Source organism: Podarcis raffonei, chromosome 16 (assembly GCF_027172205.1).
Source record: "Podarcis raffonei isolate rPodRaf1 chromosome 16, rPodRaf1.pri, whole genome shotgun sequence".
Classification (NCBI taxonomy): Eukaryota; Metazoa; Chordata; class Lepidosauria; order Squamata; family Lacertidae; genus Podarcis; species Podarcis raffonei.
In genome coordinates this window covers 42,159,801-42,180,100 of record NC_070617.1, presented here as the reverse complement: position 1 = coordinate 42,180,100, position 20,300 = coordinate 42,159,801, and the positions used below count along the sequence as shown (strand labels likewise).

Here is a 20,300-nt window from a genome sequence, read left to right as displayed (position 1 = left end):
CTGGGCTGTGCCTGGCACGACTCTCTTTTGTAGTTGCAGGAACCCCGGGAAGGAGGGGATCTGAATGGCAGCAGCATCAAACACCTCCAAAAAGCGGTTGGGGGGACACGTGTGCCCCTTCAGAGGGAGGCAGGGAGTTTACAGCCCCCCCCCCAAGCTCGTCTGTGCCCTTGGTCTGCCTTTGCCAGATGTGTTGGACTGCAGCTAATAGCTGGGTTCTTGCATTGCAGGCCCTTGGGATTCCTTCCAACGCTTTACCCCCATAAGAACTTACTGTCAGGGGGGAGGGCAGGACTGTGAATTCAGTCTCAGAAGTGGTGCATTTGAGCAAGCGTAGGGTGAACATGTGGGTCCAGGGTGGAGCATGACCCAAGGCTCCCTCTGCAAAGTGCTCCTTCCAGTCTCTCTCTCTCGGTGTGTGTGGGCAGCCTTCCCCACCCGCTGCCAGCATACGGCACTCACAGATGGCAGCAAGTGGCCCTTCTCTGCAGGCAGCAGCGCAGAAGCTGTTTTGGTTCCCTGCCTTTGTTGCTCTTGCAAACACCCCTTCCTGGCGCAAGACCAAGCCACCCACAGCCCTGCTGCCTTCCCAGGGCCTGCGCTCTCGCAACTCGCCTTCTGGCAGGCGAGGGGGGCTGGGGTGCCAGTGGGGCAGGAACAAGAGGGGCTTTTCTGGGCGGCAACTTTATTGCTGTGCTGGGGGACTTACAGAGCAGAGGGTAGGAGCTCCGACCTTCTCAACACGCCCCCTCAAGGAAGGCAGCCAGTCGCTTTTCCTTCACAAACATCTGCGACACAATCCAGGCACTTGATGCAAAGCGGAACTGGCTGAGAGCTGTGCACCTGTTCCCACTTGCCCTGAAGGAGTACAAAGGTGCCACCACCTCAGAAGGCAGGGGGAGAGGAATGCATGGGCCCGCCGGTCCCCATCAGCACCATGTCCCTGTCTCCTCAAGCCCTGTCAGCCTGACGAGGGTGGGCCAGCATCACGAGGGGAGTGTGCGCGGCCATTGGCAGCAGGCCATCTTTGGCGGAGGAGTCGATGTGCCCGTGCGCAAGAGCCAGGCAGGCCCCAGGGAGGAGGCTGAAAGGCAGCCACTGAGCATCCGGCAGGTGGGGGGGTGCACATGGCAGGAGGCTTAGCTGCAGAGCAACAAAAATGTCTGGTCAGTTGCCGGGGGAGAAGCTCCAGGCCTCCCCCCACGGTTTCAGAGCTCATCTAAAGCATCAAACAGCATTCAATAGAAAGCAAAGACAGAAACATCTGGAGGGCATCAAATTTGGAGAGGGGATGGTGGCCTGGTTTAGAAAAAGCCCTCCAATAAAAAGGGTTTTGAAGCTACACCCCACTAAGCTCCACAGGAAAAATGAGCAGGGCAAGGAGCAAAAGATCTTTCTAGGGAAGCTAGCTCTCCAAAGGCAGGCAAAAGTCCATAGACGAGTGTCCAATGATGCGCTTTTGGGAGGGACGTCTTCCCTCAGAGGAGCTCTCCGGGGAAGCAGGGGAGCTATTATCTTGCCCCTTGGAGTGGTTAGCTGGGGGTGGGCATCCATGTGCTCTCCCAGCTGGAACTGAGCCAAGGGGGGGCTTCTTCCAGCCATACGGTGGGGCTCTGAAGTCCTGACAGCCCTCAACCCATTTCATGGAACCGAAACAACAAAGACTCTGGTAACACTGTAAGAAGTCCCGGAGGATCGCAGCCCATGCAAGGAGGAGCCTCCTGGGTCTTAGAGAAGGTTCACTCCGTGCTTGAGCAGCTTCTGCTTCGCCTTGCTGGCCAGGCCAAAGGCGCTGTCGTGAGGGTTGGGCATTCCTGAGTTGCGCAGAGGGGAGGCCACCTGCTGGAAGTAGGTCTCCTGGACAGCACTCCGACACGCGTACACAGCAGTAGAGGCGTTCCTGTGGGGTGAGAAAGCCATGTTTCACAGGTGTGACCAGAAGGCAGGAGAGACGCAAGCTTGACCCCGTGCCGGTGCTTCTGCTGCTGCGAACAGGGATCAAGTCTAGAGAAGAGCCTGCTGGATCAGGCCAATGCCCGCCCCCCCAGCCCAGCATCCCCATAGCAGCCAGCCAGATGCCTCTTTCTTGCAACAAGGATTCAAGCCCAGAGCCCTCTTCCCCAGCAACTGGGAGGCAGAAGCATTCCTCCTTCCAACTGGGAGGCAGAGCAGAGCCACAGTGGCGAGGAGCCATAGGCTGCCCTTCCCTCCACGAGAGAAACTTCTCTGTGAGGAAAGCCCAAATCTGCTAGTTTACAGGTGGTGGGAAGAGAGAGGAGATGTAGGTTCATGAGATCACATCTGGTGTAGAGAAAAGGCAAGGAGGAAACTGGAAGCCAACAAGGTCATCTCTATTTTCTGGAACACACTTAAAGGACACTATTCAATTATAAGCAGATTTTCAGGGGAAACACAAAAGAGAACAGCTGTTTTTTGGTCAGCATTCTTTCAGGCAAGGAAGTTACACCTTGTCTGCTTCACTTGGGATCCCCATAGAAGCACTTTTATGCAGATTGTGTGAAGTAACTCTGCAGAGATAGACATGCGCCTGCATATGGAGACTGCTCAGTAAATGGCGGTTTTCTAGGGATCCCCCCTGCAAGGTGGAAGCTCAATCCAAGGACAGGCAGCCGGCATCAGCCTTTCCCAACCTGGTGTTCTGCAGGGGATGCCAGCATGGCCAATGGTCAGGGGGAGCCCCACAACAGCCGGAAGGCAAAAGGCCTCTAAGTCTCATGAATTTCTCTGGCGATTTCCAGGAGAGCCTCAGCTGGCCTTCTTGAAAGCCAACGCAGGGTGTCGGGAGTGGCAGAGGCAAGCCTGGCCATGGCTTGGCCACATTAACAGCTGTGCTGAATGCAAGAGGAGGAGGGGCAGGGGGGTCCTCTTCAACAAGCAAATGAAAACCCCACTTTTTGCTGAAAATACACAAACATAATGAACTGGAGCCTCAAGGAGAACTGAAAAAAGCGAGCAACTTGCTTGGTCAACGCAAGTGACGAACAAGCAGGGATTCGGCTGGTTAATGGGCATGGCTAATCTTTCAAAGCTTGCAGTCTTTCCTTTCAGCATAAATGTCTTTGTCCTAGTTAGACCAGGGTGTGGCTTTGGTGTGCTGTTATCATGCCTTCAGCTGAGAGGAAAGGGGGGGTGAGCACATGTGCAGAGCAGCAGGTGATGAGGAATGGAAATAAGCGGCCAATGCAGCCTTGGCCCCTCGAGCCAGGAGGGAAGCTGCCTCGCTCTGCCTGCTGGAACGCCACCATCTGCTTGCCAGCGTCACGGCTTGCTTCCGCCTGAGTGATCAGGGCCCAACAGCAAAACCTCCTTCCTCCCTGGCCAATTATAAGCCCTGCTGGCGCTCAGCCAACCAGCGGCTCTCACAGCCCCTGAGCAGCCGCCAGAGAAAGATGCTGCTTCTAAACCTTCCAAGGGCTGCTCCTTACTCTGAGGCCCAGATCCCATTCTGGCTCCCTCTGCATGCCCACCTGCACCCCGGGCTTATTCCTGCCCTGCGTGCTTATGAGGCTCGCAGGCAGGAGGAAAAGCCAGGTGGGAGCTTTTTCAAAGGGAGCACTGTCTGTCATCTGCACGCGCACAGGGGCCTCCCCACCTTACCTGACCATTATTTCTGAAGTCGTGGGCAGCTGGTGGAAATTGGCATGGATCAGGCTGGCTGCCCTCAGGAAGGAACGGTCTGCGGGGCTATTAGCAGGCAGGAAGTTGGCTGCAACATGAAGGAAGGAGGAGCCAGGGGTTAGAATCTCAGGACGGCAGAGCTGGAAATTCAACCCTCGGCAATAATAATAATAATTTTTATTTATACCCCGCCCTCCCCGGCCAGAGCCGGGCTCAGGGCGGCTAACACCAGTAAAATTACAGTAAAAACATAATTGGGAATCAATTTAAAATACAGGTTAAAATGCAATTTAAAATGCAGCCGCGTTTTGAAAGTAGCCCATAGATAAAAACCATAAGGGGAGGGAAACATAAGCGTCAGACTTGAGTCCAAACCAAATGTCAGGCCTGGTCGTTGTCCTCTTCAGATCACCACACAAATGCTTCTTGTTCTTTTATAAAACTTTTTATTGCGTATTAACAAAACCTTCTTATAAACGGTTCTTAAATATTATTCCTCAGAGTCACTTCTTTCAGATACCTTCTGAGCTCTGCTTCTCCATGACCAGCCACCCTCAAAATGGCGAAGGCGCCCTTCCCTTCGCTTTCCCGCTCTATTTTCTAACCTCCTGGCTAGAGCTGGCTTGTATCTCCCCTCCTCCGAATCTGAGCTAGAACTGAACCCTTGCCTTTCCTGGGAACAGCCGGTCCCTCCCTGTTGTTCCTCTTGCTCTCTTCTCTTCAATTCACTGCTCTCCTCCCCCCCTTGGGGAATGCTTTCTCCCTCTGGGAAACTGGAATCTTCTAACTCTAACTCTTCCCTGACATCACCCCCTCCCCTAAGCCCCCCTTCCTCCTCCTCACTCTCCTCTGTTTCTGAAGGACCGAACCCTATGAACTCTTCTTCCTCGCTATCTGTCTCTTCAAAAATTTCTTGAAGATGCCAGTTATGGGGTTTTGGCTTGTGGGGATATTTTCTATGAAATTCTCTCTGCAATTCCGGAACGTTAATTTTTTCTGTTGGTTCCCATGAGTTCTCAGACTCATCTAACCCTTTCCATGCAACCAAATACTGTAATTTCCTCCTACTTATTCTCGAGTCTAATATCTCTTCCACTTCAGCCTCCTCTTCCCCCATCATGGTGAGGAAAGGAGGTGGTTCCCTTGAAATTTGATACTTATGCGCTGGTACAAACACTGACAATAAAGATCTATGAAATACAGGGTGTATTCTCATATTTTCAGGTAAATGAAGCTTGAAAGCAACTGGGTTAATTTGAGCCTTTACTTGGAAAGGTCCCAATCTCCTTGGTTCTAGCTTTTTACACCTCCCTCGTATTGGTAGTCCCTTGGTAGACAGCCATACCCAGCTCCCTACTTGGATTTCTTCCCCAACTCGCCGGTGCCTGTCTGCAGCTTTCTTGTAAGCCTCTTTAGCTTCTTCCAAATCCTCTTTCAATATCTCATGAATGCACCTCAACTCCTCTATCATTTGTTCTGCTGCTGGTACTGCTAACTGCTCCTCTTGACCTGGGAATGCCCTTGGGTGCAAGCCATAGTTTGCCACAAATGGGGCTCTGCCCGTAGACACATGCAGTACATTATTATACGCAAACTCTGCTAGACTCAACTTCTCTAACCACCTGCTTTGCTGATAACCAGCATAACACCTCAGATATTGTTGTAGTGTTGCATTCGTTCTTTCAGCTTCCCCATTGGTTTGCGGGTGTCTCGCCGACGTGAGGCTTAGCTCCACATCTAGTAACTGCATTAACCTTCTCCAAAATTGTGATGTAAATTGGGCCCCTCTATCTGAAATGATTTGTGATGGCATACCATGCAACCTAAAAATATTATCTAAAAACATCTTTGCAGTTTCCTGCGCGGTCGGAATTTTGGCACATGGTATGAAATGCGCCATCTTGGTTAGCATGTCAACCACCACAAAGATCACTGTTTGCCTATGCGATGATGGTAGATCTGTTATAAAATCCATATACACCACATCCCAAGGCCTTCCCGGCGTGGGCATAGGTTGCAACAAACCTGCGGGAGCTGCTCTAGGTGCCTTAGCGCGTTGACATACTTCACAACCTCTTACATATTGCGTTACCTCCTCCCTCAACTTTGGCCACCAGAACTGCCGTGTTATCTGATACAGGGTTTTTTCTCTACCAAAATGTCCTGCAGTCGGGTTATCATGATGTTGCCTCAACACTTTACCTCTTAATTCACCTGCAGGTACATACAGCATCCCTCTCCTGTACAACAATCCACCTTTTTCCTTGAAACCTTCCTCTTCCCCTCTACCTTTTCTCAGTTCCTCCATTTTCTTTTGTGCAAACTCATCTGTTACTGTCAACTGCTGGAATTCCCTGCCGTCCACTACTACGGCTGCACACCCCCACCGATCCGATCTCAGCATTTCTCGCAACTTGGGAGGTGCTTCCCCTTCCATATACTCAGGTTTGCGCGATAGCGCGTCTGCACGAACGTTTTGATGACCAGGTATGTACTCAATCCTAAAATTAAACCCAGCAAAAAACTCCGCCCACCTAATTTGCCTTTGGTTTAGCTGTCTAGCAGTTCTCCAATACTCTAAATTCTTATGATCTGTTTGTACCACCACCTGATGTGATGCCCCTTCCAAAAAATGTCTCCACACTTTAAAGGCAGCATGCACAGCTAAAAGTTCCTTATCAAATATGGTGTAGCTTTGTTCTGATTGATTTAATTTTCTAGAGTAGAATGCACAGGGTCTCCAGTCCCCTTCCTTGTCCTGTTGCAGCAGAATGGCCCCAATAGCCCTATCAGAGGCATCAGTTTCTACCTTCATACGTTTACTTGGATCTAGGTGCATAAGATATTTTTCTGAAGCAAACACCGCCTTTAATTTATCAAAGGCCTTCTGTGCTTCCTCAGACCATCTGAATGGGCCCTTCCCTCTTAGACAATCAGTCAGTGGCGTTGTGATTTTGGAGTAATTACCTATGAATTTACGATAGAAATTAGCAAATCCTAAAAACCTCTGTAGATCTTTCTTAGTTTTAGGTGCCTCCCATTCCACCACTGCCTGAACTTTACTGGGGTCCATGTGCACCCCTTTGTGGGAAATGCAATATCCCAGGAACTCTACCTTTTGTGTGTGGAACTTACACTTCTCTAACTTCACATATAACCTGTTGGTCCTCAATCTCTCTAACACCTGCGTGACATGTTTTACGTGTTCCTCCATACTTTCACCATATATTAAGAGGTCATCTAAATAAGAGACACAGAACTGATCCAGTATACCTGCTAAGACGTGATTGATGAAGGTTTGAAATACCCCTGAGCCATTTTGTAAGCCAAAAGGCATTACCAAGAATTCAAATGCACCATACTTAGTACAAAAACTGGTTTTCCACTCATCCCCTTCTCTGACCCTTATCAGATTATATGCTCCTTGTAGATCAAGCTTGGTAAAGACTTTGGCTGACCTTACTCTTTCTAAGAGGTCATCTATACGTGGCAGTGGGCACACGCGAGGCTTCATTTGGCTGTTAAGGATTCTGAAGTCACATACTAATCTCGGTGCCCCTTCCTCCCCTTTCTTTTTGACAAAAAAGACGGGAGCACCCCCAGAGGCCGTGGACTCTCTAATAAAACCTCTCTGCAAATTCTTTTGCAGGAACTCCCTCAATGCTGCAGATTCTACTTCCGACATGGCATATATCTTGCTTGGTGGCAACTGTGCCCCAGGGACCAGATCTATCTTGCAATCATAGGGCCTATGTGGCGGAAGTTTATCCGCTTCTTTTTCACAAAAAACATCCCGATAAGCAATATATTGTGACGGAATCTCACTTTCATTCCCCATCAACTTCCCTTCCACCTCTGTTCCCATTACTTCCACTGAGATTTTTCCCTTTTCCCCCAAACAATGTGTCATACAATAGATTGAACCAAAAACCAAAGACCTTTGATGCCAGGCAATCACCGGATTGTGACGATTGAGCCAACTCATGCCCAGCACCATTGGGTGCCCAGCTAGTTTGGTCACATGAAATGCCCTGGTCTCTGAGTGATGACCCATATCCATTCTCATTGGTGGAGTCTCGTAAGTCACTTCTCCTGACAGTAGCGGTCTGCCGTCAATTGTTTTCACTCGCAGTGGGAAATTCAAAGGTAACAAAGCGATTTTGTGTTCCTGTACCAATTTCTGGTCTATGAAATCTGCTGACGCTCCTGAGTCTAACAGTGCCTCTACCTGGACCCTACGTCCATTGGGTAGTTGTAGTTGCACCTTCACCGTTAGTCCTGGGATAGGTGGTTCCGCGTGAGAGCCTTCTATTGCTTCTCCACCCGGCTGCAAGCTCCCATTTCCAAACCGGGGACATTCGTTTCCCTGATGCAGTTCCTTCGAGCAATTTTCTTCTCTCATGTCTGCTCCAGATAGAGACTCCCATCCTTTACGATTGCGACATTGTCGTGCTAGATGCCCTGGTTTTCCACAGACAAAGCAACGTCTTGTGTCTCTTCCTCTCCCTGCATTTCCTCTTACTATGGAAGTGGTAGTCACTGGGAGGGGTCTGGCTGCTCCTAATTCCATGGACTCTGGCCACTCTCGTCCTGTCATGTTGCCCGCTCTGCTCTCTGTACTTTCAATAATATTGTTTTCCCGCCACCGTGCTCGCCATTGTTCCTTCTTTTCACTAGCCCTGCGTTCCACGCGTAGGCTCAATTGCAGGCACGTTCGGACCAGAGAGTCCAAGGAACTAGGTTCTGGCATTTGGGCCAATTGGTCTAAAATCTCATTATTCAGTCCTTCCCTAAAAAGGGCTGCAACTGTTGGGGAATTCAGATCCCATTTTAATTTCTGCACCAGCAAACTAAAGTTGGACCAATAAACTCCCACAGTGTCCTTTCCTTGTCTCATTCTCAACAGCTGCCTAGCTGTGGTAGTTTCATGTGCTGGGTCTAAGAAAATCGTGTCTAGATACTGCAGAAAAATGTGTAGATTTCCTAGGGCGGCATCCCTCCTAGATATTAGGGGTATAACACAGTCCTTAGCCCTCCCTTCCAAGAAATTAATCACATAAGCAACCTTCTCTTGCTCAGATTGAAATTCTTTATCCTTTATCTCAATTATGTAAGAAATTTCTGTCTTGAAAGCCATGTATTCAGGTTTCTCCCTTGAAGCTACGTGGACGTACAGTAAATGTTTTACTCACTCTATCTCCCTGCGTCGCTTGCAACATGGCTCTATGTTCTCCCAATGCTGCTGATAGTATGTCGACTTGACTTTTCAACTGTAAGTTCTGTTGCCATAAGTCCTGTAATGTTAGCTGGAGCGCTGGGGTTTCTCCTTGCCCAACTGGCGCCACAGCTCCATCCATTTTGGCTTCTCCTTCTTTACTTACAGTGAAGAGGCGCAGAAAAGAAGGTATTCTGTCAGGCCTGGTCGTTGTCCTCTTCAGATCACCACACAAATGCTTCTTGATCTTTTATAAAACTTTTTATTGCGTATTAACAAAACCTTCTTATAAACGGTTCTTAAATATTATTCCTCAGAGTCACTTCTTTCAGATACCTTCTGAGCTCTGCTTCTCCATGACCAGCCACCCTCAAAATGGCGAAGGCGCCCTTCCCTTCGCTTTCCCGCTCTATTTTCTAACCTCCTGGCTAGAGCTGGCTTGTATCTCCCCTCCTCCGAATCTGAGCTAGAACTGAACCCTTGCCTTTCCTGGGAACAGCCGGTCCCTCCCTGTTGTTCCTCTTGCTCTCTTCTCTTCAATTCACTGCTCTCCTCCCCCCCTTGGGGAATGCTTTCTCCCTCTGGGAAACTGGAATCTTCTAACTCTAACTCTTCCCTGACACCAAAGGCCAAGCGGAACAGCTCTGTCTTGCAGGCCCTGAGGAAAGATGTCAAGTCCCGCAGGGCCCTAGTCTCTTGTGACAGAGCCTTCCACCAAGTCGGGGCCAGTACTGAAAAGGCCCTGGCCCTAGTTGAGACCATTTTTGGACCTCCAAAATGTTGTCATTTGTGGACCTTAAGGGCCTCCACGCGGCATACTAGGAGAGGTGGTCCCGTAGGTACGTGGGTCCTAGGCCGCATAGGGCTAGGTGGACCACGATGCAATGTAGACCAGAAATGGGCTGAATAACAGCTTCCAGCATTCAGAGGTCTGCTGCCCCTGTCCCTTCCATACTGCCACGATAGCTGGAAGCCAAGAAGGACCTAAGAGTCCCTAAGAGCAGCTCGACGGCTCCTGGCCGTTGACTCCCACAGAGCAGGATCTGAGACCCCCCTGCCCCCTCAGCACTTACTGGCCAGAACCTTCTGCACGGCGTCATAGTGCGCAAAGCCGTAGGTGACCTTGGCTGCAGAGAGGCTGTCCTTTGGGAGGGTCTCCTTCAGGTGGACCTCCAGGCCGTTCAGGGAGGCCAGGCTGCTGTGATACTGCAGGCCAAGGGAGAAAATTAGCTCACTATGCCTGAAGAAGGCACCTGCCCTGCGCACAACAGTCCCACACCAGGCCAGGGCCAGCTCACACAGGACAGTGCTTGCTGAGCCGTGGCAGGGCCACACGGTTCCCCAGCCACGTGCCCATTGGCCTCGTCTCCCCAAAACATCCTCCTGCACACCCTTGGGATCAAGGCACAGCTTGTGGCTGCCAGGACCCTGCAGAGCCCTCCTAAGAAGGCTGACCTGGGAATCCCAGAGCAGAGCGCACCCGACTGCACTTGGGCATCTGGGGGCCAACGCTCAGTGACAGAAAGTCCCTGGGCTCCATCCCTTCTGGCCACTCTACAGCATCGCAGGGGTAGTGAAAGCACCTCTTCTGACCATGCTCTTTCCATTTGAGCACAGCGATAAGAAAGCCATTTCAGGGGGAAGGGAGGCTCCTACTCTGGCTAAGGACTGCAGCTCAGAACATCCCCCTGGCAAGCAAAAGCTCCCAGGGTCAATCCCTGGCAGCACTTCTGGGGCACGGCTGGGAATGTCCTGGCCTGAAATCCTGGCAAGCAGCTGACAGAGCAGTTGATACTGAGCTAGATGGTCCAGTGGTCTGACTAGGTGCAAGGCAGGTCCCCTGTTTCCTCCCTCTCCAGCTCCACACTAGTTTGGTGCAGGCTCCTCCCATCAGCCCTGCCAGAGAGCCATGGAAAATGGGACTTGCAATCCCTTGGCTTCTCCACCTCTTCCTCCCCAGGGATCCTGCAAGAGACAAGGGACCCCTGCTGGCAGGAAGGCCATGGTGCAGGCTGCCACTCCCCAGAGGCCGAGCCACTCAAGGCGGGGACGGGGGTCCTTTGGCAGTAAGATGAACAAAGGAGTCTCTTACCACATCCTCAACAGAGGTTTTGGTGTGTGCAAAGTGCTCTTCAGCCAGGAGGGAGAGCACCAAGCCTCGAACATGGTGGACATACAAGACCATCCTTACCGAAGTGGTGCCACCTGACCCACCAGTTGCTCCAGCAGAAATCAGGCCATCTTTGCAGCTGCCTGGGCCTCCCTGGGACCTGAGAGAAAGAGAAAGAGGGAGACTTCTCTCTCTCCTGTAATTCTCCAACTAAGGATCCCCCAGTAAAAGTGGCTTGCAGAAGATTTGGGGACAGACCAAAGGAAGCCCTTCTTCACACTTATGGACAGGGAAAGCCCCCTTCTACTCCCTCTGCTCCTTCACCAGATCCAAGGACTCCAGAGTGATTCCAGAGTCACCTACATGCTCCTTTTGTAAAGGAATGGATGTGGAACAGCCCCACTCAGGGCTTCATCAGAGAGACAGGGTCTTCCTCCTCTGAATCTCTTTTCAATAGGGAAGCCCTCCAAGGGAGCTGAGGATGTGTGTGTTTGCTTTGTGCTATTTAGAGGTTTACTTACAATCAAGCAGTATAAACATTTTCTTAAATAAATAAGTTAGGACCTGCAGGGCAGCCCTAGTTTAGCAAGGAAAACTTAACTTGCAAAAAATACCCTGCCTTTACTCACAGCCCCAGTGATGGATACTGTTGGGGTTCAGGGGATTTGCAAAAAAAGATGGAAGTGTGTTAAACACCAATGCTTCCCTGTCGGCTTCCCTGTCTGACAGATCACACATAGCAGATCCAGGGTGCAAAGGAGGAACATATGCAGAGTCTGAAAGGGGGAACCAAAGCCAGGGCTGGCGAGAGGCCCTTGGCGGGGCTGCTGCTCCTGTCTTACCTGATCATCCACTCCACAGGGAAGTCCCGGAGGGCAGCTGCTTCATCATCCAAAAGGTAAACGGGAGTGATCCGGACCCCTGGAGGTAAAGGGGGCTCTGCAAAAGGGGTCAGAGCGCTTCTTAGGGAAAGGAAGAACGAGTCTTGGGTAGACTGTTTGGACCTATAAAGCGCAGCCCCAGTGCAAAGGGTACCTTCTGATAACCATGACGTTGGAGCATCGAAGGGCTTGCACACAATTACATACTGAAAAAATGGATTCAATGATGAAATCAGGCAGATTCTATGGTAAGGCGGGTCAAAAGAGAGGGCGGGTTTATGGGAAAGCAGTTCTAGGGAATTATATCCTTGAATGCAGGTTATACAACAATATTAGGGGCTGTTATTTTGATCCTCTTTTAAAGAAAATGAAATTTGGGGTGCTAAAAGGAAGCTGGGTTTCCTGCTCAGGCCACTGTTGTCTCCTTGGTAGGAAAGGCTGCTCTGCATAGCAGGAAGGCATGTAGCCGCCACTGCCGCAAACTGCCCTGGAGAGCGGAAAACATGAGAGACGCATATTAAAAGAGTAAAGTGTATTATGAGACAAATGTTTTTAATACATTTTATGCTTTACTATGAATCTGTTTCAAATTTATTACTCCTAATCACTAATTTTACTAATTACTAATTTTAAGTAGTGAGCACTATTTTCTTTCTTTTTCAATATAAGTTTATTTAAATTTTGTTTTCTGGCTTAAATTTTGTCACATTCCTCTGTGCTGCTATGGTCCAAAGATTACTGCAATAAAAGTTATTCTGTTCTACAAAGTGATCATTTTGTCTGTCTCCAATATGAACCAGCCCAGACCCTGCACTCCTCTTCATCAGAGAAGCCTCACCAGGCAAGTGAAGGGTGACCAGGGCCTTTTCAGTGGTGGCCCCATTTATGAAATGCTCTTCCCAGGGAAACCTGCTTGGCGCCATCATCACCATCAGGCTTTAGGTGCCAGGCTAAGATGAGACCATTTTTTTTACGCAGGCCTTCGGTAATTCAGTCGCCCCGTGAGGCACTGCTCATCTTTTAGCAGAGCTGGGTAGATGGTAACCCAATTAATATGTTACTGGGTGCACATTTAATGCATTTTCGCATTTATTGTTTTAAATTTTATGAATTTAATTGTTTTATGCATGGTATTTTATCTTGTTGAGTCACTTTATTAGTATTTATTTATATACATATTTATAGACTATTTCATAAAATAACACTGTAAAAGCATACAAAAAGTTAAAAATGGACATCAAGTAGCCATTGTGGAAATATGTGTTAATAGTTGGCATAAGCTTACCAGAATAGAAAAGTTTTCAGCAGGTGTTTAAAAGTGGCACCAAAGGTGCCTGCTGAAATTCTAGTGGCAGAGAGTCTGGGCCAATGGCACTAAAGGATCCGTTTCTGGTTGTGATCCAGTGAGCCTTGCCAACTGGGGGAACAATCAACAATGCTCCTGCAGATGAGATGCTTTCTTTTTTAAGAAGATCCCACAAAGAGTAGCAAGCTGTTCTCTCAGGGGCTGGAGAGCAATGTTTCCTTGCTGTTCCATAGGATCATTTACCCGCATAATGCAAAACAGCCTGCCAGGGAATGGAGTTGAGCTCACCTGAAATTCCTTTCTTGGGATCACTACCCTACGTTAAACAGCCTCCAGACTGTGTGAACAAGGCAGGGCCTTGTGAACCACAAACTCTGGGGAGAGGGGAGGGTGAGCAACATGGAGGTCTAGGAGCCAGCCATGTGTCAAGAGCTCCATGGAAGCGGAGGGGTGAGAATGCAAAGGTCTCCAGGACTGGGAAGAACTGGGATGAGGGAAGCTCTCTGAGTAGCGCCAAGGAATCTGCAAGATGGGAGGAGGCGCAATGCCTGCTGCCTAAAGATGCAGCCCTTTCCAAACCCCCCCACCTCAGCACCCTCTGGATGTAGGCCAGAAATGGGTTGTAGGCATCAGAGCTCAGCCTCTGAGCATATGTGGGGCCCATTTCCCCCTTGCTGTGTTGTACCTCCAGCTTCTACACTCCTACACAGGCGGCAGGGCAGAGGAAAGGGCATGAAGGCCCAGCACCCAGAGACGCAAGAGGGCTCCGTGCATCTCTCATGCAAGCAGTCCCTGGCAGACCCACCCACCCACCAAGGCAGTCTCCTCCTCTGCCAGCCCAGCACGCCTCTCCCCTCCCTCCCGACACTTACCCTGAGTCTGCAGCACAGCCCCATTTCCCGCCTCGCCCTGAAAGGGAAGGTAGAGAGTGGCACTGGGTGAGCTTGATAATAAAACAGCCAAGGCAGATGCCGGCAAGGGTTCCAGACTGGAGATAAGGACAGAAGAAAAGCCTGCTGGATCAGGCCAAAGGAGGCCCGTCTAGTTCTCAGAGTGGCCAGCCAGATGCCTGTGGCAAGCCACAAACCAGGAAGAAGGACCTGAGCACAAGAGCAACTCTACCCTCCTGCGGCTTCCAGCAAATGGAATTCACCTCCAACTGTGCAGGCTGAGCACTGTGGCTGGGAGCCATTGATAGCCCTTTCCTCCTCCTCTTCCTCCTCCTCCATGAACTTGTCTGATTCTCTTTTAAAGCCATCCCAGTTGGTGGCCATTCCTGCCTCCTGATGGAGCAAATTCCACAGTCCTGTATCTTCCAACATTCAGCTTCACTGAACGTCCACAAGTTCTAGTGCTATGAGAGAAAGAGGAGTTGACTTCATCCACTTTCTCCATACTAGGCATCATTTTATAAACTTCTGTCAGGTCACCTCTTCCTCGCCTTTTCTCTAAACGAAAAAGTCCCAAACGTGGCAACCTTTCCTCAGTGGGGGTTCCTTCGCCACCCTTTTCTGAACCTCCTCCAACTCCACAATATCATTTTTGAGGGGAGGCGATCAAAACCGCACAGTCCTTCAAATGTGGCTGCCCCATAGATTGGGGTGATGGCATTACACTGGCAGTTTTATTCTCAATTCCTTTTGTAAGATTTTTACTTAGAAAGTGTCTTCTGCTTCCAGGAAGAGTTTGGAGCTGTGGTTGCCTCGAGAGAAAACCTGGACATTTGAGGCAGGTGGTGGGTAAGGAGTGGCCATGAGAGGTTAGAAAGATCTAGTGAAGCCTTTTTAGACTTTCTTCAGCAATCATGAGAACCAGAAACCTGACTTTTAACATTAGCTTTCAGATTCCACCCTTGTACAGTAAGGAACCCATGCAACATGTTTTTCTCAGGTGCTGCACCAGCACCGAACCACCCTTCTCCCTCCCTTGGCTGAGCTGAAGCTCACCTCTGAGGCTACGTCCACCTCCTGCAGCAGAACTCGGGCAGTGAGGTCTGGCGGCAGCTGAGTGCTGACAACCCTGGGCGGGGATGGGGAAAGGAGAGATGGCAAGTATTAACACGAATGTCCCACTGGTTTCCTGAGGTTGGATGCTGTGTTCCCTCCTGGCTCTCAGCTGAGCACGGTAACCTAGGGAGAGCTGCAAATGCTGCTCAGAAACATTCAGACAGTCGTGGCTTGATTTACCCGGAGTGCGCTGTGTGGCCCAATCCTTCCCCGGGTCCAGCCACAAGACAGATCCCTGCATGCAGGGCAAGTCCTTTGGTCACCCTGTCAATCTCACCATCTGGGAGGCCCAAGGGGTGAGTCTATAGAAGCAGACATAGGAAATAGAGGGTGAAAATGTGGATTATGGCCTCTGTGGACAAATGTGAGGACAGTACAGAGCAAGTAGCAGGGCTGAACGACATGTGCACCAAACACACTTGCTCTGGAGTGCAGGAGGCTGCCTTAGACAAAGTCAGACTATTTGTGTTCACCTTCCTCAGTACTGCCTACACTGGCTGGCAGTGGCTCTCAAGGGTTCTAGGCAAGGGGGGTCTCTCTCCCAGCAGGTGCTATTGGGGATGCAAAGCAGGTGCTCCAGCACTGAGCTACAGTCCTTCTCTTAAAAGCCAAGCTTCCAGTCCTCAGCTTTCTGAAAGGGCTCATTTAACCTGGAGCAAGTCAGGTCCGTAGTCCATTCAGCTGTGCACTGTCTTTTCCAGCCCACCTTGGAGATGCCAATAGGGACTGAACTGGGGACCTTCTACATGCAGAGCAGGTGCTCCAGCACTGAGCTACACCAGCCTTTCTCCAATGGGGAGAGTGCAGGAGAGTCCACACAACAAGTCATGATACTCACAGCCCCTGGTAAGAAATGCATCCCGCCCGGACATGGAGGGTGCGCTGGCAGGTCTGCAGGATGAGAGCCGCTTTCAGCAGGAGCAAAGGCTCCACCTGGAGAGAGGAGCACAAAGGAGGCTGTCAGGGCTTCCTGACACCCTGTGGGGAGGGGAGGGGAGGGGAGAAGCCCCAAAGAAGCAGCAAGGTCTGCAGGGAGTTACTTTGGTTTTGTCCAAGGCCCAGAGGGAGTTGAAGATCCGGTGTAGGTCAGTGGTGTTTTGCTGCAGGTGCTCCACGTAGCGATCCCATGCCTGGTCCAGCTCCTCCTGGGCACGTTCCTGGGAAAGGACACAAGAGGCCATGTCAGCGGAGAGTTTATCCCTGGTGGGCGAGTTACAGGCTGCTTGGGAAACTGTCCAACAGAAGCCAGGGCAGCAAAACGGAAGAGAAGAGGTCCCTAAGATTCCAGAGGACTCAAGATTTCAGTCCGGGAAGCAGATCTGCACATCAGGACTCCGTTCTGGAGGACAAATAAAAGGAGCAGTCAAGGTGGAAATGTGCCCAGGCCCTTGCAAAGGGCTTTCCCCCCACGGCCAGCCTCTGAGCATCTTGGATTTGGGGGGTAGGAAGGAGAGGTGGGTCTGGATTGCCTTGAGAGACCCACATAACTTTCAAGTCACACAAAAGCCTTTGCTTAGAGAAGCCCACCTGTGAGGGAAGGGTGCAGCAGGCTGCAGAAGCCCATCTGCAGGGCAAGGAGGCTGCAGAGAGCAGGCCAGCCTGAAGGTCAGCCAAGGCAAGACTAAGAGGTGTGGCTCAAGGCTGATGTGAGGGTCAGAACACAACAGGAAACAGGAGGGAAATGGCTAGGAGTCAAGGCAGCATCTGCTCAGCAAGGCCCCGCCCCCCCTTGGACCAGCAATCACCATGTAAGCCTGGCGAACAGGCCCATTGTAGAAGCAGAAGAGTCCCATCAGCTGCTCCAGGAACCGCATGCAGCTGATGTCAGGGAGGTCAGTAGTGCAGCCCAGCACCTGCAGCAGAGAGGAGGGAGGGAGACTCTTGGTGAGTCCCATGGAACCAAGCCAAGCCAGGCCTATCTAATCAGGGCACTCAGATCCCCCATGACAGCCAAGAACATCCCTCTGAGAAGCCCACAATCAAGGTGGGAGGGCAATCAGTGGCCCTCAGGAGGAAGGCTGCCTCTGAACATGGGCCTTCCATTCAGCTGTCAGAGCAAAGTTCTCCCAATGTTATATAGAGGAGCACAAGAACAGAGCTGGAGAATCACCTGGATGAACATGTTGCTTACATCCCAGAAGCTCCAAGAAGCCCAGAAGCAGGGATGGCAGGCCAGTGCCCTCTCCCATGTCTGCTCCTGGCAACTGGCACTCCAAGGTAGGCTGCCTCTGTTCCATTCAGCTAGCATGGCTAGCAGCTTCTTCCCATATAAACGGTTGCCATCATGCAGCCTGCCTGCACACCCACACCCATCTTTGAAGATTTCACCAACACCAGCTTTATTCCTTCCTCGGGCTTTATTCCCGTGCCCAGAAGAGCAACAACAACCTGTGTCGCCTTGCACTGACTCACCCAGATGTAGCTTCCATCCACTTTCACAGAGAGCTTTAGCTTCCTCAACCGTATGAGGCCAGGTGGAGAGCCCGAAATCTCCTCCATGCAGCGAACCACGCCAGCTATCTGCCCACACAGAAGCTCTTGATGGTCCAGAGGAGTCTGAGAGATGTGAGGAATGAAGAGCCACAAAATGGTTATGCTATGGATTAGCCTTGTCACATCCCAGGCTATGGAGATCTGCCGAGCTTGGAGCATGAACGGCCAAAACCACCACAGAGTGACAGAAGATTGCATCGGAACAGAGCTCTACCCCCGATATTACTAGGTCCCTGCCCCAAGGAGCAAATAGTACAATGTTTGCCAGCACAGAGGGATGGAGGAGAGGGCTACGGGGCCAACTGAGAACAAATAAAATTCTCCGCATGCAGATTTTGTGGGGAAATAAGCTAGCCCTACCTGACGGGGGTTGAAATAGCAGATCCCAGCCTGCGTAGGATCTCCTTCTTCCTTCACCTTTGAGCCATCATAGAGGAAAAAGCAGTTCCACCTGGAAAACATCAGTGCCATGGCGTTCAGGATGCATCACCTCATGGGAGCAGTCAATATTCTCCAGAGGGCAACCCAGTTTTTCCCCAGGCAAGGGGGATCCATATATGGTGATGTGGGGAAGCTATACAGTGGTACCTTGGGTTAAGTACTTAATTTGTTCCGGAGGTCCGTTCTTAACCTGAAACTGTTCTTAACCTGAAGCACCACCTTAGCTAATGGGGCCTCCTGCTGCCGCCGCGCTGCCGGAACACAATTTCTGTTCTCATCCTGAAGCAAAGTTCTTAACCTGAAGCACTATTTCTGGGTTAGCGGAGTCTGTAACCTGAAGCATAACCAGAAGCATATGTAACCCGAGGTACCACTGTACTCCGTAATTCTTGAAGGCATGTTTAGAAGGGAAGAGATTCAAAGTACAGCTACTGACTTTCCAGGTGACCTTGACGCTTCTTAAGAGAAAGGTTTCAAGTGTGTCAGAGACTCTTCACTTCCCTGCTCCTTGCATCTCAAAGGAACACACAGGGGCTGAAGAAGGCTAAAAGAAGCTGCCACAGAAACTAAGGAAGGGCACTGCCCCAGTACGAAGCAAATGAAACCAACCAGCCCACCCTTATTTAAATAAGAAGAACATAACCCAAGAGCCATGCAGTCCAGCATCCTGTTTCTTACAGTGGCTGGCCAAATGCCCCTGGGAAACCCACAAGAAGGACAGGAGAGCAGTAGAGTCATCTCCTGCTGCCATTCCCTGCCGACATGTATTCAGGGGTATGTTCCCTCTGCTGTCAGAGATAACAAAGAATCACTGCAGCAAGTAGCTGCAAATAGCCTTCTCCTCCATGAATTTGGTATTGGAGGCCATCACATCTTGTGGTAGCACACTCCACAGTTTAAGTATGCACTGTGTAAAGAAACACAGGAATTGTGTCCTTCTTGAAACTCTCACTCTCATTTGCTCAACGTTGGAGTTTCAATTGTTTGTTTGTTTGTTTGTTTTTTAAAGAGAAAGATTGTAGGAAGCAGCCCCTAGGATGCTGTAATGGTACTTACCAGGCCCTGGAGGTTGGATCAGACTGCACACAGTCCGCCATTTAACTCAGATTCTCTTCACCACATCTCATTATCTTCACAAAGAGCTTCTCATCAGAAAAAGGTAGAAGAGGACTAGATTCATATTCCAGACAGTGGTTGATTGCTCCAAGAACCCATCACATACTTAGGTCCTGAGTGGGTTCTGAATAGGGATGGCCAAATCCCCCCAATGGGTGGCTGGGGGGGCTTTCTTACAGATACTGATGCCAACAGGTCCCCCTCAGCCTCATTTTCATGCCAAGCACATTCACCAAATATGGATGCTCAGTCAGACAGGACAAGAGAAACAACAGAGACCTTATTTAGCATCTCAGCAGCCATTTGGATGCCAGTTTGGGGACTGAAGAACGTTTTAGCTGAAGCTTCCAAACCAAGATTCTTTGAAGCTCTCTGTGTGTGGGGGGGGGGATGTCTTGTGATTCCTGCTCCAGGCGTGGCTTCCTTCACTCTAAAATTAAGAACTGGATTAACGTATGAAGTCTGCTGCCCAAGTCATGTGACCCACAGCAGCTGATAAGTGCCCAGCATCCAATTTTAACAAGAGAGCCAGGATGGTGCAGTGCTGAAGGGGGTCAGAGTAGGACTTAGGCAAGGGTGACTTAAAGATCCGACGAGGATAGCCTACCTCGCAGGTTTGTTGTGAGGTCCTGCCCCTTGAACACGGCACTGTGTCTTGAAGGAAGGGCAAGATTTTGAAAAGGAAACGAGAAGAAACCCAGCCAAGAAACTGCTTGCGTGTAGTGGCCGCGCCCCAATTCCACTGGTGAGCCCAGGGAGCCCAACTCTCCACCGGGGCTCGGGCTCTCTCGGCGAGGCGCCTCTGCAGCCTGACCCGAGGTGGGGAAAAGGACAGGAACGAGGCTCCCCAGGCCGTGGGGGAGAGAGCGAGGCCCCTCTGCTCTTGGGCTCCCTCTCCGGGCCGACCCCTCGGGCTAAAGTCCGGCGAGGAGAGGGCGGCGTGTGAGGCGGCAGAACGCAGAAGCCCCCCCACCCCGCGGGGAAAGAGGCGCTCTGTCCATGCTCAGAGGCCAGGCCTGCCCCCTTTCCGAACCTGACCGACAGAGAGAAGCAGCCAAGGGGCCCCGGCCTCTTCCGGGTTCCACCGCCACGC

At 50.8% G+C, this 20,300-nt stretch overlaps 1 protein-coding gene across 5 annotated transcripts; it reads right to left on the bottom strand.

Annotated features, from left to right (window-relative positions):
* Positions 1-668: 668 nt before the first annotated feature.
* HPS4 (HPS4 biogenesis of lysosomal organelles complex 3 subunit 2) lies at positions 669-20,300 on the bottom strand. Of its 5 annotated transcripts, XM_053368468.1 has the most exons (14): positions 19,815-19,899; positions 19,148-19,637; positions 18,011-18,101; positions 17,570-17,713; positions 16,903-17,010; positions 16,198-16,314; positions 15,996-16,090; positions 15,098-15,170; positions 14,024-14,060; positions 11,807-11,903; positions 10,947-11,124; positions 9,928-10,060; positions 3,619-3,727; positions 669-1,900 (listed from the first exon to the last, which is right to left on the bottom strand). In XM_053368468.1, the coding sequence occupies exons 2-14, from the start codon at positions 19,186-19,188 to the stop codon at positions 1,729-1,731; spliced, it is 1,395 nt and encodes a 464-aa protein (XP_053224443.1). In that variant the 5' UTR covers positions 19,189-19,637; positions 19,815-19,899; the 3' UTR covers positions 669-1,728. The 5 variants fall into 5 exon arrangements, with proteins under 5 accessions (XP_053224443.1, XP_053224446.1, XP_053224444.1 ...); XM_053368471.1 differs by lacking the exon at positions 19,148-19,637 and having other exon boundaries at positions 19,815-20,300; XM_053368469.1 differs by having other exon boundaries at positions 11,046-11,124; positions 19,148-19,925.

Excerpts from the sequence above, each read along its gene's own strand:
- HPS4 (XM_053368468.1), bottom strand. The coding sequence starts at position 19,188 with ATGGCGGACTGTGTGCAGTCTGATCCAACCTCCAGGGCCTG. Across the intron at positions 17,011-17,569 it reads TGGATGGAAGCTACATCTGG|GTGCTGGGCTGCACTACTGA; the intron begins GTGAGTCAGTGC and ends TCTCTGCTGCAG. Across the intron at positions 15,171-15,995 it reads TGCATTTCTTACCAGGGGCT|GGTTGTCAGCACTCAGCTGC; the intron begins GTGAGTATCATG and ends ATCCCCGCCCAG.